This window comes from Gobio gobio, assembly GCF_949357685.1.
Source record: "Gobio gobio genome assembly, chromosome: 2".
NCBI classification, from domain to species: Eukaryota; Metazoa; Chordata; class Actinopteri; order Cypriniformes; family Gobionidae; genus Gobio; species Gobio gobio.
Window position 1 is genome coordinate 7,320,641 of NC_137098.1, and position 17,668 is coordinate 7,338,308.

General features: G+C 38.3%; 2 protein-coding genes across 2 annotated transcripts in view; both read left to right on the top strand.

Moving 5' to 3' along the window:
- The first annotated feature begins 3,768 nt into the window (after positions 1 to 3,768).
- On the top strand, positions 3,769 to 11,823 carry bola3 (bolA family member 3). The gene is made up of 4 exons (XM_079811252.1): positions 3,769 to 3,932; positions 4,089 to 4,218; positions 4,289 to 4,377; positions 10,831 to 11,823. Exons 1-4 carry the CDS (start codon positions 3,903 to 3,905, stop codon positions 10,894 to 10,896), a joined length of 315 nt encoding a protein of 104 aa, XP_079667378.1. The 5' UTR covers positions 3,769 to 3,902; the 3' UTR covers positions 10,897 to 11,823.
- A 226-nt stretch (positions 11,824 to 12,049) lies between these two features.
- The window catches only part of vat1l (vesicle amine transport 1-like), an 84,982-nt gene continuing 79,363 nt past the window's right edge, over positions 12,050 to 17,668 (top strand). The window contains exons 1-3 of the mRNA XM_079838062.1: positions 12,050 to 12,354; positions 15,078 to 15,207; positions 15,484 to 15,699. Coding sequence (XP_079694188.1) covers positions 12,071 to 12,354; positions 15,078 to 15,207; positions 15,484 to 15,699 — 630 coding nt within the window. The 5' untranslated portion in view covers positions 12,050 to 12,070. The remainder of the gene's footprint in view (positions 12,355 to 15,077; positions 15,208 to 15,483; positions 15,700 to 17,668) is intronic.

Here is a 17,668-nt window from a genome sequence, read left to right on the forward strand (position 1 = left end):
GTCATCCCAAAGAACCGCTGAAGAACCATACAGAGGCTCAACAGGTTCTGTATATGGTAGCGGTGCTATATAGCACCTCAGGCATCCTAAAGAACTGCTGAAGAACCATACAGGGGCTTAACAGGTTCTGTATATGGTAGCGTTGCTATATAGCACCTTAGCCACCCCAAAGAACCGCTGAAGAACCTTTAAAGGGGCTCAACAGGTTCTGTGTACGGTAGCGGTGCTATATAGCACCTCAGTCATCCCAAAGAACCGCTGAAGAACCATACAGGGGCCTAACAGGTTCAGTATACGGTAGCAGTGCTATATAGCACCTCAGTCATCCCAAAGAATCACTGAAGAACCATACAGGGGCTCAACAGGTTCTGTATATGGTAGCGGTGCTATATAGCACCTCAGTCATTACAAAGAATTGCTGAAGAACCATACAGGGGCTCAACAGGTTCTGTATATGGTAGCGGTGCTATATAGCACCTCAGTCATTACAAAGAATCACTGAAGAACCATACAGAGGCTCAACAGGTTCTGTATATGGTAGCGGTGCTATATAGCACCTCAGTCATCACAAAGAATCGCTGAAGAACCATACAGGGGCTTAACAGGTTCTGTATATGGTAGTGGTGCTATATAGCACCTCAGTCATCCCAAAGAACCGCTGAAGAACCATACAGAGGCTCAACAGGTTCTGTATATGGTAGCGGTGCTATATAGCACCTCAGGCATCCTAAAGAACTGCTGAAGAACCATACAGGGGCTTAACAGGTTCTGTATATGGTAGCGTTGCTATATAGCACCTTAGCCACCCCAAAGAACCGCTGAAGAACCTTTGAAGGGGCTCAACAGGTTCTGTGTACGGTAGCGGTGCTATATAGCACCTCAGTCATCCCAAAGAACCGCTGAAGAACCATACAGGGGCCTAACAGGTTCAGTATACGGTAGCAGTGCTATATAGCACCTCAGTCATCCCAAAGAATCACTGAAGAACCATACAGGGGCTCAACAGGTTCTGTATACGGTAGCGGTGCTATATAGCACCTCAGGCATCCCAAAGAATCACTGAAGAACCATACAGGGGCTCAACAGGTTCTGTATATGGTAGCGGTGCTATATAGCACCTCAGTCATCACAAAGAATCGCTGAAGAACCATAAAGAGGCTCAACAGGTTCTGTATATGGTAGCGGTGCTATATAGCACCTCAGTCATCCCAAAGAACCGCTGAAGAACCATACAGAGGCTCAACAGGTTCTGTATATGGTAGCGGTGCTATATAGCACCTCAGGCATCCTAAAGAACTGCTGAAGAACCATACAGGGGCTTAACAGGTTCTGTATATGGTAGCGTTGCTATATAGCACCTTAGCCACCCCAAAGAACCGCTGAAGAACCTTTAAAGGGGCTCAACAGGTTCTGTGTACGGTAGCGGTGCTATATAGCACCTCAGTCATCCCAAAGAACCGCTGAAGAACCATACAGGGGCCTAACAGGTTCAGTATACGGTAGCAGTGCTATATAGCACCTCAGTCATCACAAAGAATCGCTGAAGAACCATACAGGGGCTCAACAGGTTCTGTATATGGTAGCGGTGCTATATAGCACCTCAGTCATTACAAAGAATCGCTGAAGAACCATACAGGGGCTCAACAGGTTCTGTATATGGTAGCGGTGCTATATAGCACCTCAGTCATTACAAAGAATCACTGAAGAACCATACAGAGGCTCAACAGGTTCTGTATATGGTAGCGGTGCTATATAGCACCTCAGTCATCACAAAGAATCGCTGAAGAACCATACAGGGGCTCAACAGGTTCTGTATACGGTAGCGGTGCTATATAGCACCTCAGGCATCCCAAAGAACCGCTGAAGAACCATACAGGGGCCTAACAGGTTCAGTATACGGTAGCAGTGCTATATAGCACCTCAGTCATCCCAAAGAACCGCTGAAGAACCATACAGGGGCCTAACAGGTTCAGTATATGGTAGCAGTGCTATATAGCACCTCAGTCATCCCAAAGAACCGCTGAAGAACCATACAGGGGCCTAACAGGTTCAGTATATGGTAGCAGTGCTATATAGCACCTCAGTCATCCCAAAGAATCACTGAAGAACCATACAGGGGCTCAACAGGTTCTGTATATGGTAGCGTTGCTATATAGCACCTTAGCCACCCCAAAGAACCGCTGAAGAACCTTTAAAGGGGCTCAACAGGTTCTGTATACGGTAGCGGTGCTATATAGCACCTCAGGCATCCCAAAGAATCACTGAAGAACCACTGAAGCACCGAGATTTGTTGCTATACAGCCCTTAAAGTGGTTCCCCTATGATTACGAGCCAAAGAACCACTTTTAGTGCTATATAGCACCATTTTTTAAGAGCGTAGTTACTCACCCAAAACATTTATTTCATGCTTCAAAACCAGAAGGTTGGTGGTTCAATCCCCGGTTCCACTTGATCAAGTGTCGAAGTGTCCATGAGCAAGACACCTAACCCCAGCTGCTCCAGACGAGCTGGATGGTGCCTTGCATGGCTGACACTGCCGTCAGTGGTCCAGTGTGTTAAACCATGGAACTGATATGCAGAAGGTTGCTGGTTTGATCCCAGCGGTCACCACCAGTGTGTTCTTGAGCAAGGCACTTTACTCCATGTTGCTCCAGGGGATTGTCCCTGTAATAAGGGCACTGTAAGTCGCTTTGGATAAAAGCATCTGCCAAATGTATGAATGGGTGAATGTGAGGCAAAATGCAAAGCTCTTTGGATGGCCATGGGTCTGTTAAAAGCGCTATATAAATGCAGTCTATTTACCATGGAAATATTTGTTATATACACATTTCATGATTGTTTTTATTTTCTGTGGACACCAACTGCTTTCTGTTCTATACAATAATGTGAGTTTTGTCTCTGAATGTGGATCACACTGAGCTTTTTACTGTAGATTCAGACTATAGGTAAAAATTGACTGGGAAAAGTTAATAATGTAGCCAAAACATATTAAATTTGCTTAAATCATTAAGAAAAACTAATCTGATGTGAACAAGAAACACATTTTTCAGAGATCTGAACTTATTGCTATGAGAGAAAAAAAGTCTCATTGGAGAATTGAGCCAAAGCAATTGAGAAAAACTGTAATTACATTAAAAATGTACTTTCTTACTTGTACTCAAGTAAAAGTAATTCAAAGTTTTACTTGAGTACAAGTAAGAAAGCACTCCATTTTTATGTAATTAAGTATTAAAGGTAATAATAATAAAAAACCCTTTTAGCCATGAAATGTAGTGTGGTAAAAAGTACGGCATTATGCTTTGAAATATAGTGAAGTAAAAGTTTTCCAAAGAAAAACACTGATGATGAAGTACATATACTTGAAAAAAGTACTTGAGGAGAAAGTAAAAAGACTTCACTACTGTCCAAACTAAGAAATCTGATCACCTTTAAATCCATTCCCTAAAAAGAATCGTACTGGCTGATTCACTGATTTAAATCGATTCCCTAAAAAGAATCGTACTGGCTGATTCACTGATTTAAATCGATTCCCTAAAAAGAATCGCACTGGCTGATTCACTGATTTAAATCGATTCCCTAAAAAGAATCGTACTGGCTGATTCGCTGATTTAAATCGATTCCCTAAAAAGAATTGTACTGGCTGATTCACAGCCAGTGTGAATCTTTTTAGGGAATCGATTTAAAAGATTCGAATCCATAGGACGATTCGAACCCCCACCATTTTGGATCACTAGGGGGCGCCAGAGACGAGAACGTGAACGTGAACGTGATGACGACATATTCAGGAGACGAGCGCTGGAATTGAACAGGACATGACTTTGTGAAGTGCCTTTTCAGCTTAATATAGGCTATAGTTGTATTATATTATACTTTGATGAATCGAGGAACTGTCTGACACCAACATGTCTCTTCTCAGAGCCTTCAGATACAACGTAAATATGTGAATCTTATCTTTTTTCATTTAAACCCGTATATTTTGCCTGCTATACTGTCACGATGACAACAGTGTTTATGTGAGAGATTCGTTTGTGAGCTTAAGTTGCATTGTTACATAATGTCATATTGTAACCGTTTCCCTGTGTCTTTAGACTTTAACATTGTGTAGAAACGTAATCTCGCGGTCCTCGTCCAGTCTGACTGATGGAGAGGAGCGAATCGCGCAGGTGTTAAAGGAGAAGTTTCCTCAGGCGTCGGCGCTCAAGGTTGTGGATATATCAGGTGAGTCCTGACTGCAGATCTGATCTTGTGTTTTTAGACAGTTAGGTAATATATTTTGGCCTTATTTCAGGGGGCTGTGGTGCAATGTACGAAATACACATCGAGTCTGACGAGTTTAGAGGAAAGAGAACAGTACAACAGCACCAGTTAGTCAACCAGGTAAGTTAAATTAAGTGTTCATAATTAGGTTCAGTATAATAGAGCAGTAAACAGTTTGTAGTGGTTTTTTTCTACTGCTGTCAAATCGATTAATTAAAAAAGTCCTGGCTCTTCCAAGCTTTATAATGGCAGTGAATTGTTGTCTCATTTTTGAAGTCCATAAAAGTGCATCTATCCATCATATAACTGCTCCACACGGCTCCAGGGTTAATAAAGGCAAAAATAAAGTTTGTGTAAGAAAAATATCCATAATTAACTTTATCAAGTAAAATATCTAGCTTCTGGCCGATCGCCTTCTGTATTCAGCTTATGGAAAAAGTGTAACGCCTCTCGCAGTTCAAAATGCTTACGCTACGTCTGATGACTTTGCACACCAGTTTTTTTTTTCCGATCTGGTGGAAACTAGATATTATACTTTTTATTTTTAAATATGGATATTTTTTACACAAACGCATTACTTCGCTTCAGAAGGAATTTATTAACCCTCCGGAGCCGTGTGGAGCTAGTCTGGATGCCAGCCGAACTCAGCCACGCCCACAACATTTGAGGTCGGGAAGTTCGGTCTGGACTTGATCTGTTGTGGAGCAACTATGCTCGAACCAGAGCTGTTCGGACCAATCAAATTGTCAGGGCGGGGTTTATACAATGATGGACAGATGATCAACAGTAACGTCATCATTCACGTCACCAAAGAGCGCTTGGGTTGAATTAGTTTACTAAACGGAGAACTTGTTGGTATATGCAGTCACCTTTACTATTTCATTCAAAAATGATGATCGGAAGTACTCCGTGTGTCCTTAAATTCTTTTTACAACACGAGCAAAGTTCGTTTACACTCTTCTTCTTCTTCTACTTCTTCCAGCGTGCGTCTGTTGAGTTCTATGCGTTGCTCAACATACGTCACTAAGCTTGGTACATATTCTGCAAGAACAAAGAAATAAGTTTGTTTTCTCGAGGTGAACATGAGGTCGTTCTGGACAGTACATTCCATACTTCACGAGAAAAGCAGGTGCCGAACATTTCCGTTTCTCTGCATTAACCACGCCCACTTTAAAATTCTGACCAATCACACAATAGTTCTCGGACACCCACAAGAAAAAAAGTTCTGCTCAGACGATGTGTTCGAGAACAAGCTGTGAGAACTCCCAAACCACTGGTTTGAGAGTTCTGGGAGTAGAGCTGCAACTAACGATTATTTTTTCTGTCGACTAATCTAACGATTATTTTTTCGATTAGTCGACTAATCTAACGATTATTTTTCCGGATTAATCTTTTAATTCTTTTTTACTGATTATTGTATTTCAAAGAGGGTAGTGAATTTGTATATTATTTTAACATGAAATCAATTAATGATGACATTATTAATTGTATTTTAGGAAGGGTAGTGTACATAGTATGCCATTTTATAATGAAAATATAATAAAATATATGAACACAAGAAGCTTTTTAAACATAATATATAATGATATTCATCATAAAAAGTATACAGAGTAGGCCTAATTAGGAAAAGTTGCTTACTATAGTTGAGTATGATTTACTTATTGATTTGTGTCAATAGTAAACGAAAATGCACTTGTATTTATCTGCAAAAGGTTCACATACAGGAGCTTTCAGCATAGTTTTAATGTATAACTAGTTGTCTATTTTGAAGATACATGTGCATAAACAACGACTAAAGCTGCCAGAAGTTTTTGCCCAAACTTCAAAGACACATTTAAATGATTAAAGCTAGAGGCATATCTTAACTTTAATGTTACTTTAATCGTGCAAACTACCTATATACAGCATGTTATCATGTATATGTGTTTGGGACAGAGGGGAACCGGGTCGCATTAACAGGAGATATATGCAGCCCATAATAAATAAAAGCACGAGATGTACTGGGGTCGGAGTGAACACCGGAAAATGTGACCGTCTGTTGCAATCATAGACTGTAAAATACACGCAATACACGCGCTACGGTTCAGCTGCGCGAGACGAACACTGGCAGAAGGGTTGCCAGGTTTTCACAACAAAACCCACCCATTCGTTACTCAAAACTAGCCCAAAACAAGCCCAATCGCGTTTCGGGGAGGTTCTCTTGCAAACATCGCGTTCGGGGGGTTAAATATGTGTGTTTTTTTGCTTCAACCCGCGGACATGAGACACAGCCCGCGGCAACAGTGTAGAAGTAGCCCAATTCCGCGGAAAAAAACGCGGACTTGGCAACACTGATTGGCAGTGTGAAAGCTCCCGCTCTCCACGCGCACAGCTTCTGCTCTGCCACCGCGCGCAGTGTGAAACCGGCGTTACAGAGCGAACAAAGCACAGTTTTATTCGGCTTCTGTTTAAAGTACTCCCACACTTTTGAATGTCGCGGTCTGGCTTTATATGATAAATTATCATTTTCACTATGCCCGGGAGCAGAAGCTGCCATTATTCTAGATCTGCTGTTCCATTCTAGAACATAAATAATGTGCCGCCGACGCGTCGACGCATTTCACGCACGTCGTTGTAGCCCTATCTGGGAGCAAGAACTTTTTTCTTAGTTCTTGTGGAGTATGTAACGGCGTTCACCCAGTTGCTCTGATTGGTTGTAAGTCTATCCAGTTGAGTGCAGAGGCATTTTCTTTCCTGGTTCGGTTGAAACAAGCCTCATAATCACAGCCCAATGGAGCAGAATCACTCATATTCTGACTAGAATCTGAGTATGACAACGTCAGGCTAGTGTGGAGCAGTTATATGATGGATAGTAGGGCTGTAATCAACCAAAGAAAATATTGGTTGACTGAAGTCCTGAAATTTTTGACTAAGAATCGATTAAAATGACGTTAGGAAAAAAAAACTTAAATGAATTAGCTGTGCACTGTGCGCAGTACTTGGTAGCCTTGTTGTCTTCATAAATGAATTATAAATAAACATAAAAAACTAGTAGGCTATTTGCAGTATATTAAATGTTTTTGAGCTGATTATTTTGCACTGAAAGGAGTCTGACACACGAGTCTGTCGGCTCTGACAGCGTTGCATTACGTGCACCTGCACAATATCATGGCCTATGATTTCCCAAAATATAATACTATGTTGTCAACTAGTGATATCATCACAAGAACTTTTGAGGAATATGCAAAATAATTTAGACAATTGTTTTTGTCATATGTATTATAATAACTGACAGACACTCATTTCAGCCGCTCTGTGCAGCTCGAACATGAGCTGAGCTCAGCTTCGCAGCTGAGACACGAATAGACTATTAACTTAAAGCTTTTACTCTTAAACATAAAAGGCACGTCCACTTTAATAAAAAGGGAATATTTATTAAAGAAGCCAGATAAAGCGCAGAAACGAAATAAAGTGCATAACTGAAAAATAAAGCATTGGCTCAAAACTAATACAAACAGCGCATTGCGCATTAGGCTCCAAATAAAAAACATTGAAATATGGTTCATATAGCCTACACAAAACAGACGGGGCAACCTAACGCAGACAAGTTATCTTACCGTTTTTAGGTTATATGACATGTTTGTCGTCGAGCTGTGATATGCAAACTGTTGCTTGCAAAATTTGCATTCGTCCTTTTTCCCCATTTTCTATTTTTAAAAAATGCTGCCACACTTCCGATGTCTTTGTTGACATGGTAGAAGAGGACTGACTTGGAAAACGCTCTCACAATTAAATAAATAATATACAGCAAAGTATAGCCTAACGTTACTTCAATCTGTCTCTCTTCTCCAGTGGGTGGGCCTTATCCAAAATTAGTTTTAAAAAAAGGGGGGTGTTCTGAAGACAGACTGTTACCTGAGCACTGACTGGTGCTCTGAAAACACCCCCATTAGCAGTTTGTGCTTTCCACCTGATGAAATGAACACGGCAAAAAATCGACCAATCAGAATTTTGGTCGAGCCAGAACGTAACGACTAATAATCGACTAATCGACTGGGAGATTACAGCCCTAATGGATAGATGCATTTTTATGGACTTCGAAAACGAGACGAGACAATTCACTGCCAATATAAAGCTTGGAAGAGCCAGGGCCCGTATTCATAAAGAATCTTAATGGAAAGAGTAGCTCCTAGTGACAAAATTCTAAGAAAACTCTTAGAAATGTGGGCGTTTACTCTTAAAGTTAACTAAAGAATCCTAGTAAAGAAAAAAGTAATTCAGAAAGCATCTTAACCCTTAAAAGAAGTCTTAAGGTCAAATTTGTTTGGAGCACGGACGAGGACTTTTAAGAGGCTTAAGAGTTTCTTTAGCAGCGGAGAAAATGGCAGAAAGACGAAGAGGGAGAAGAAATGTGTTGCAAACAATGGATGACAGTGACTTAATAAAACGCTATAGATTAGATCGTGCAGGGATCATGTTTGTTGTATTAAATCCAACTTTCAGACCACCAATTAAATAGACATGCCAGCAATCAGTGTAATTGGAAAGAGCGGAACAATGTTTATAATTCTAAGCCAATCAAATACCTTATAGGAAATTAACAGCATGGTAAATAATAAAAGGATTTATATACACTGAAAAAAAATGTTTTGTTGAATTTACAAAAAAATGTTATCGTAAGTGGTCGCAATCAATTTATTTGATCTCAATTTAAACAAAAACACATGCAATTCCCATAAAACCAATTCATTTTTTAAAATTAAAATAAAAAAACTAAATTTAAAATATTTAAACGAGCACAAATTAATTATGCTTAATTTAATTTTTCAGTGTACATATATATAATGTGTGTGTGTGTGTGTGTGTGTGTGTGTGTGTGTGTGCGTGCGTGAGTGAGTGAGTGAGAACGGTAAAATAGGCAATTTGCGCTTGTAAATTCAAAGTGAAGGCTATATAGAATAGACCCTATACTTAAAAGCGCTCCTTTTTTCCCCTTTTTTGGACAACCAACCAATCACAGTCTTCAAAAGACTGTCTCATACGTAGTAACAGGTCAGCCCCGCCTCTTCAATAAGATAAAAGTTTTTGTATTTTCCTTGCTCAGAGTTGCTCTCAGATCGGTCCCGAATAGCTCTTAAGCTAAGATTCCTACGTAAAAGTTTTTAAGCTAAATTAGGAGTTTTCTGAGAGGACTCTTAGAAACTTTATGAATACGGGCCCAGGACTTTTTAAAATATAACTCTGAATGTCATATACACCTAAGATGACTTGAGAGTGAGTAATTCATGGGCTAATTTTCATTTTTGGGGGAACTAACCCTTTAACTATGACTTTTACCTCAATAATCTCCTATTTACTGCTTCTTAATAGTTAGTGCGGTAGTTGTTAAGTTTAGGTATTGGGTAGGATTAAGTAGGGTGGCCATACGTCCAGATTTTGGCTGGACAGTCCGGATTTTAAGCCCCCTGTCCGGCGCAGCCTCAAGCCGGACACTCATTTGTCCTCCTTTTTGGAGTTGCGCTGAATCAGCCTATAAAAAGCCGCTCTGGAATCTTTATTGGGACGCAGCAGCATAGCGTCTAATGCCGTAAGATCTCTGGTCAAACAAACGATTGGCTGAAAGCGGTGTCAAATAAATATCTGATATATCATTGGTTAAAAACGTAAACAAGCCTCCACGACGTGCTGGCTATGTCATATTATAATGTTAACATGCCGAAACGTCAGACCTCATTAATCTGGAATTGACAAAAGAGCACAAATTTATATAAAAATTTAAATCATTAGTAGTCTTTCTTAACAAAGAGCCGCTGCAGAGGGTTAACTTCTTTGTTAAAGGGATAGTTCACCCAAAAACTAAATTTGTATGTTTATCTGCTTACCCCCAAGGGATCCAAGGTGTCTTTGTTTCTTCAGTAGAACACAAATGAAGATTTTTAATTCCAACCGTTGCAGTGTGATAGTCGTATAATGCATGTCAATAGGGATATTTTAGAGTATGAGAGCAATGAGAGTAAAAACACATGGACATACGAATCCTTATTAAACCATGCGGCTCGTGGCGACACATTGATGTCTTAAGCTTAAGGCTACTTCATAGAAACGCTTTCGACAGAAAGATCTCAGAGAGACTAAAAACTGTTGAAATGACCGATAGCATCTGGATATAGTAGTTGTAGCAGTGCTGTTCACGTTATCTAACTGCAGTTAGAGTCTAATGATCTATTATATAAAAATAAACCTTAACTATAACGTGCTTCATAAAATACCACTTCTATTAATATTCCTGAGAGGTCAACTAATGCCATAAAATCTCAAAAATCTGCAGTAATCAGAGCAGAGGAAGCTCACAGAAAGCAGGGGTTTAGAGAGACTGAATCCTTAATTTAACTGTTTCAGACACAGAGAAATGAGGTGATGCTGAAATGTACCTTATATTATCAGGAAATTAAAGTTTTTTTTTTTTGGGGTTACATTGGATGCATGTAAACCTATTGTAGGAGACTACAAATTAGGAGCCTTTAAAATACCATAATAGGGCACTTTAAAAGAATATTCAGTGTCAATTATAATCTGTGGTTTGTTTTTCAACAGGCTCTTAAAGATGAGATTAAAGCCATGCACGGTCTACGCATATTCACTGATGTTCCTAGAAAGTAGGAGCTTCTCAGCGTCATCCTCACGTCGCGTCAGTCTGCCATCTCACTGCAATATTGTGTCACATACATCTGTCTGTCTGCTTTTGAACTAAATAATCACAGCAACAGGGAAATACTTTATAGATCTTTATGAATAAAAGCTGTACAGTTACAATAAGATATACAAGTTATGGTTCTCAGATGCTTTAAACGCACAAAATAAAAGAATGTAATAATATTGTTTTTGCCAGTAAATGAGAGTGTGCAAGAAATAAGGCGTGTGGATTGTTTGAATCTTCAGTCATGGTTCATTGTTTGTGTAAAATTGCACTAGGTTGTAAGTTATCTGTTTTTTTCTCTGTTCTGTCATTAGGTCTGTTGATCTATTAAATTATGTCACTTCCTTTTCCCTGACAAACTTGTGTGGCACACGATTGATTGTATTCAGAGACGAGTATACCAATTATTATGTAATATGTAATCGATTCACTGTTTTAAATGACCAAATCCATGTGTAATAGTAGGTTCTACGGAAACCATTTTCACCACTAGATGTCATTTTTGTGTGTGTTTTAACACCGAAAGCGTTAAAAGTGGTGTTTTGAATTGTATCACCAATTGAATACAGGTGCCTTGTCCTCAATATATATACTTTTTTTTCTGAAGTGCTTATTTGAACCCGCCTTCCCCTCAAACATTACGTTTGCTATTACTAGTTTTACGTTACTGTTATATATTTGGGTAACGTTTGTGACATGATGCTGGCTTTCCAGTTTGGATGAAAAGGATTCAATTCAATTTGGCGAGTCGGTTCGTGCGGACAGCTCGGTTCAGTGGTTCAAACTGATTAATCGATTTTCCTCTGCGTAATTTTTTGTATCGACGTAAATGATTAGTTAGATGTGTTTATTTAACATTGTATTTACAAATAAATCGCATACATTTGGTTTCAGCGAGTCGGTTCAACATAACAACTGATCTATCGACTCGCCTCAGCCACTTAAAAAGTGTTTACCGAAGACCATTTTACGGTATAAACCTTTTGTTGGTGCCTACCTAAGTAGTTAAATACTACTAATCTCTAAAATGCCTCCTACATTGTCCCATGTTATCATTAACAATCCAATGATTCACAAATGCTGTGTGAATCGGTTCGAATGATCCGTTCAAAAGAAGGATTCGGACATCACTAGTGGATGGTGCGGCAGGAGAGAGCGCAGTTTCCAGCAGGGCTTCAGCAAACCGTTAGGCTGTTCTTATCATCTTCAGACATGGCAAATGAAGGCACGGAGATTGCGGAAGAGACCAAGCAAATGATAGACCAGAAGGAGCCGGAGAATCCCGTTTCTACGATAGTAGATCCAAAAGAAATGCGGGCTGTTGTTCTGACGGGCTTTGGTGGTCTAAACAAACTCAAAGTCACCAAGAAACCAATGCCAGAGCCTCAAGAAGGAGAAGTCAAAATTCGCGTGAAAGCATGGTAAATATTTCTGCTTAAATAGTCATTAATGTATGTATTCTTTATCATAATGCCACATATGGCACATCTGAGACTGCGCGCGCCCGGCAACAGCAGCAACATGTTGCAGCAAGAACAGGTGCCTTCTCCTAAAATACATATTAGTTATTCATCTAGGATTTTAAACAGTGTATGATATGAATCTGGGTGGTTTTGGAGGTGAGACGCAGATGTAAGTAAATTCGTGTATAGGCTATACGTGATTTGTTGGTTCCTCTGACATAGATTTCAAACCACAGAAAAAAAGCTGGAAACATTGCAAAAAAATTAAGGTTGACTTTGGTTTATTACTATTAAATAATAAACAAAACATTATTTAACAGTTTTGTAACGAGCAGATTCATCTGGTTGGTTCTTGATGTGCTTGACGGCTTATATGGGACATTTAAAGTTTAGTGTAGCCTATTATAATAGTCATAAATTGTATTATAAAATTCTATTAAAGGTAATTTTAAGTATTATATATATATATATATATATATATATATATATATATATATATATATATATATATATATATATATATATATATATATATATATATATATATATTGTTTTTGAAAGAAGTCTCTTTTGTTCACCAAGGCTGTATTTATTTGATCAAGAATACAGTAAAAGTCAGTAATATTGTAAATTATTATTACACTTTTAAAGAGCTGTTTTCTGTTTCAATATAATTTCAAATGTAATTTATTTCTGTGATCAAAGCTGAATTTTCAGCATCATTACTCCAGTCTTTAGAGTCACATGATCCTTCAGAAATCATTCGGATTTGCTGCTTAATTATTATCAATTATTATTGGTGCTCATTTATTAATAATGGTCCTTATGTTTATTAATGATGAAACACATTTTTACATGCTTAATATGTTTGTGGAAACCGTGATACATTTTTGTCTGAATTATTTGATGACTAAAAGGTAAAAAGAACAGCATTTACTTGAAATAGAAATCTGTTGTAACAATATAAATGTCTTTATTGTCACTTTTAATCAATGTCTGTGCTGATAAATGCGTCCTTGCTGAATAAAAGTATAATTAATGTTTAACACAACTGTGTTAAACATTAATAGTAATAAGATAGCAGCAAATTATAATATCCTCATATCAGAATGATTTCTGAAGGATCATGTGACACTGCAGACTGGAGTAATGATGCTGAAAATTCAGCTTTGATCACATGAATATAATATTTCACAAGATTACTGTTTTTACTGTATTTTTATCACAAAAAAAAATGCAGCCTTGTTGAGCAGAAGAGACTTCTTTCAAAAACATAAAAAAATCTTAATGTTTCCAAACCTTTGACTGGTACTGTATATATACATATATATACATATATATATATATATATATATATATATATATATATATATATATATATAGAGAGAGAGAGAGAGAGAGAGAGAGAGAGAGAGAGAGAGAGAGAAAGAGAGAGAGAGAGAGAGAGAGAGAGAGAGAGAGAGAGAGAAAGAGAGAGAGAGAGAGAGAGAGTATGTGAACCCCTTACAGAATCTGTGAAAATGTTAATAATTTTAACAAAATAAGACGGCTCATAGAAAATGTTTTTTTTTTTTATTTAGTACTGTCCTGAATAAAATATTGGACATAAAAGATGTTTACATATAGTCCACAAGACAAAAAAAAGCTGAATTTATAAAAAATGACCAAATGACAAAAGTTTACAAACCCTTGATTCTCAGTGCTGTGTGTCGTTCCGTGATGATCCACGGCTGTGTGTGTGTGTGTGTGTGTGTGTGTGTGTGTTTTGTGATGTTGTTCTTGAGTCTCGTTTGTCCTGAGCAGTTAAACTAACCAACGTTCTTCAGAAAAATCCTCCAGGTCCTGCACATTCTTCAGTTTTCCAGCATCTTTTGCATATTTGAACCCTCTCCAGCAGTGACTGTATGATTTTGAGATCCATCTTTTCACACTGAGGACGATTGAGTATTGAACTATTAAAAAAGGCTCAAACATTCACAGACGCTCCAGAAGGAAACACGATGCATTAAGAGCCGGGGGGTGAAAACTTTTGCATTTGAAGATCAAGGTAAATTGTTCTTAATTGGTCTTCCGGGAAACATGTACATATCTTCTGTTGCTTCTAAAGGGCAGTACTAAATGAAAAAATGAGAGGATATTTAAACAATATTACATCCTGTTCAAAAGTTTTCGCCCCCCCGGTGAGATGCTGGAAACCTGAGGATTTTTCTGAAGAACATTGGTCAGTTTAACTGCTCAGGACAAACAAGAGACTCAAGAACAACATCACAAAACACACACACAGCCGTGGATCATCAGGGAACGACACACAGCACTGAGAATCAAGGGTTTGAACAGGGTCATTTTTATAAATGTAGCCATTTTTTTGTCTGTATGTAAATATTTTTTAATGTCAAATGTCTTATTCAGGACAGTACTACATAAAAATAACATGCATTTTTGATTGATCTCTCTTATTTTGTTAAAACTATTCACATTTTCACAGATTCTGCAAGGGGTTCACAAACATTTTCTTATAACTATAACTATATATGTGTGTGTGTGTGTGTGTGTGTGTGTGTTTATTTATTTAAAGGGAATTTGATAAAATAGGGGCATTTCAGCACACTTTCTGATATTGTATTTATGATGAATTGAACTAGAATGAAATATTACATTATCTCAATTGTCTAATTTTACAGTGGACTGAACTTTCTTGATCTAATGGTACGACAAGGAAACATTGATAATCCTCCAAAAACACCTCTTGTGCCTGGATTTGAGTGTTCTGGGATCGTAGAGAATGTAGGAGAAAACACCCAAGGCTTTGAGGTATGTGCAGAAATGTTGGTTGTGCACTGATTCAGGAATTTCAGACGATGATGGGCAGTATTAACAGAATCTTTATTAACTGATCTTTATTAATGTATCGCTCTTCGTGTGGTGAGAAAGAGTTTTTACCTTGCATGAAAATATAATTCATTGTTCGAACTGGAAAAGAATAAGCCCTGGCATTACAGGCTTTTAACATCAGCTCATTCAGTCTGAAACTGTGAATAGTAATGGAGTTTAACAGCGTGTTTTTTCTTCTTCTTCTTCTTCTTTCAGATTGGTGACAGAGTGATGGCCTTTGTAAATTACAATGCTTGGGCAGAGGTGGTTTGCACACCGTTGGATTTCGTGTATAAGATCCCAGACGACATGACTTTCCCAGAGGCGGCTGCCTTCTCTATGAACTTTGTGACTGCCTACATGATGCTGTTTGAAGTGGCCAATCTCCAGGAGGGGATGTCTGTATTAGTTCACTCAGCAGGAGGTGGGGTGGTAAGTCTGTTGCTTTGAGCGATAGGACTAGTAAAGAAACTTTGAAGTAGCAGATATTGATATTTATCATAGCTTATACAAAAATTGGAATTTTGGACACAAACATATCTGAGCCCATATTGCTGTTTAGCTTTCCAGGTTAAGGCGCATTCACGCCAAGGACGATAACGTTAACCATATTAGCGTCCACACCAGTGACGATATCGTTCTGTGTTGTCGTCTGCCGCTTTAAATGCTCGAGCTCTTTAAAGCAGGATGGATTCTGATTGGCTGTCTTTGTTTTTATCGTTCATCGTCTGGAAAAGTAATTCCAACGATATCGTTTCTCATGCCGTTATAGTTGTGGTGTGGACTCTGCTATTCTTTAATGTGAACGGGCCTTTAAACAAATGGAAATTTACAGCTTTATTATATGGTGGAATATGATCATTAATTTAAAGGTGTGTTTTTACGATTAAAACGAACCCTGGTGCGATTGCTCTGTTAGTGCGGTTCATTAGAATAAGGGTGCTTACACATCTCTAGTTTGGTTCATTTGGTCCGAACCAAGGGCAAAAAATTATACATTGTAGAATTTTTCAGCTTTTTTGGTTCATTTTCACACCACACTGATTGCTTTGGTCCGAACCATAGAACGTAAAAAAATATGGACGATGCGACTTCACTGACATCCGCTGACCAGAGTTGAAGCTTTTTCGTAGTTATAGAAATTTAGAAAATAAAGCTAAAGCTCCAATCTCCTCCCAAAAATCCTGAAAAAAGTCCATTAGTGCCTCAGTGACAACTTCACTCAGAGAAGCCGTCAATCTCAGCTGTCAATCATTACGTCACATCCCCCGTTTTTAGTATCAAATAACTAACAAAGGCCGTTTTCACTCCTGAAAGTCCGCACCAAGGTCCGAACCGAAGTTCATGTTTTGAAACATTTTATACATTCGGTTAGTTTTGGTTTGGTTTCACGTTGCAATTATGCGAGCGTACTAAAGAACTTTACATGACACACTTGTGTCCCGTCGTCATCATCTATGTGAGCTGAATCTGGACTTTGATTGGTTTGTAAACGGACGTGCGTCTGACGTCAGCGTCTTTGACAAGAATGAATGAACGGACGCATATCGTTGCCACTAGTGAACAGTGCGCATTGCTGGACTATTTTTTTCCATTACGTTTAAAAGTGGACATTTCAAGCTTTATATACACATATTTCTCATGTTTGTGAGACAAGTAGCTGCTGAGTTTCGGTTTATTTGAGACGCTCCAGTTCATGTGCAAAGCATGTGATCGCTCCCGCGATTATTGTCTGCTATAGACTATTTGCTTCTTATTTATTAAATCCAGTCAATTAACTGATTAAACGTTGATTAAAATTAACAATTTCAAAACGAAATTCACAATAAAGAAAGGCTTGTTAAGCAAAATTATACAAAATTTCTTTCAAAATCATTTCTGACCTTCTGTCGTCAAACATATTGCGCATCTTTTCAATTTTCAGAATCAATGTAGCCTAGATGAAAGTCCGAACCATACAGAAAATGCTTTCACACTAAAAACGAACCGAACCTTTGTTCATTTCGATCCAGACCGAGACTACCTCTTTTCGTCGGAAAGTGTTACCTTGTTTGATCCGGATTTTCGGACTTTTTAGTTTGGTCCAAGTCAAAATTACAGGTGTGAAACCTCCCCTGTACCACGGTCCGGACCAAACAGACAAAATTTGGTCCGACGAAAAGAGGTAGTCTCAGTCTGGATCAAACTGAACAAAGGTTTGGTTAGTTTTTAGTGTGAAAGCATTTTCTGTATGGTTCGGACTTTCAGACCATTACAGGAAGTTCCTGTTTATGTTTAAATATTATAATGTTATTTCTAAATTTCATCTAGGCTACATTGATTATGAAAATTGAAAAGATGCGCAATATGTCTGACGACAGAAGGTCAGAAATTATTTTGAAAGAAATTTTGAATGATTTTG

Excerpts from the sequence above, each read along its gene's own strand:
- bola3 (XM_079811252.1), top strand. The coding sequence starts at position 3,903 with ATGTCTCTTCTCAGAGCCTTCAGATACAAC. Across the intron at positions 3,933-4,088 it reads TCAGAGCCTTCAGATACAAC|ACTTTAACATTGTGTAGAAA; the intron begins GTAAATATGTGA and ends CTGTGTCTTTAG. Across the intron at positions 4,219-4,288 it reads CAAGGTTGTGGATATATCAG|GGGGCTGTGGTGCAATGTAC; the intron begins GTGAGTCCTGAC and ends GCCTTATTTCAG.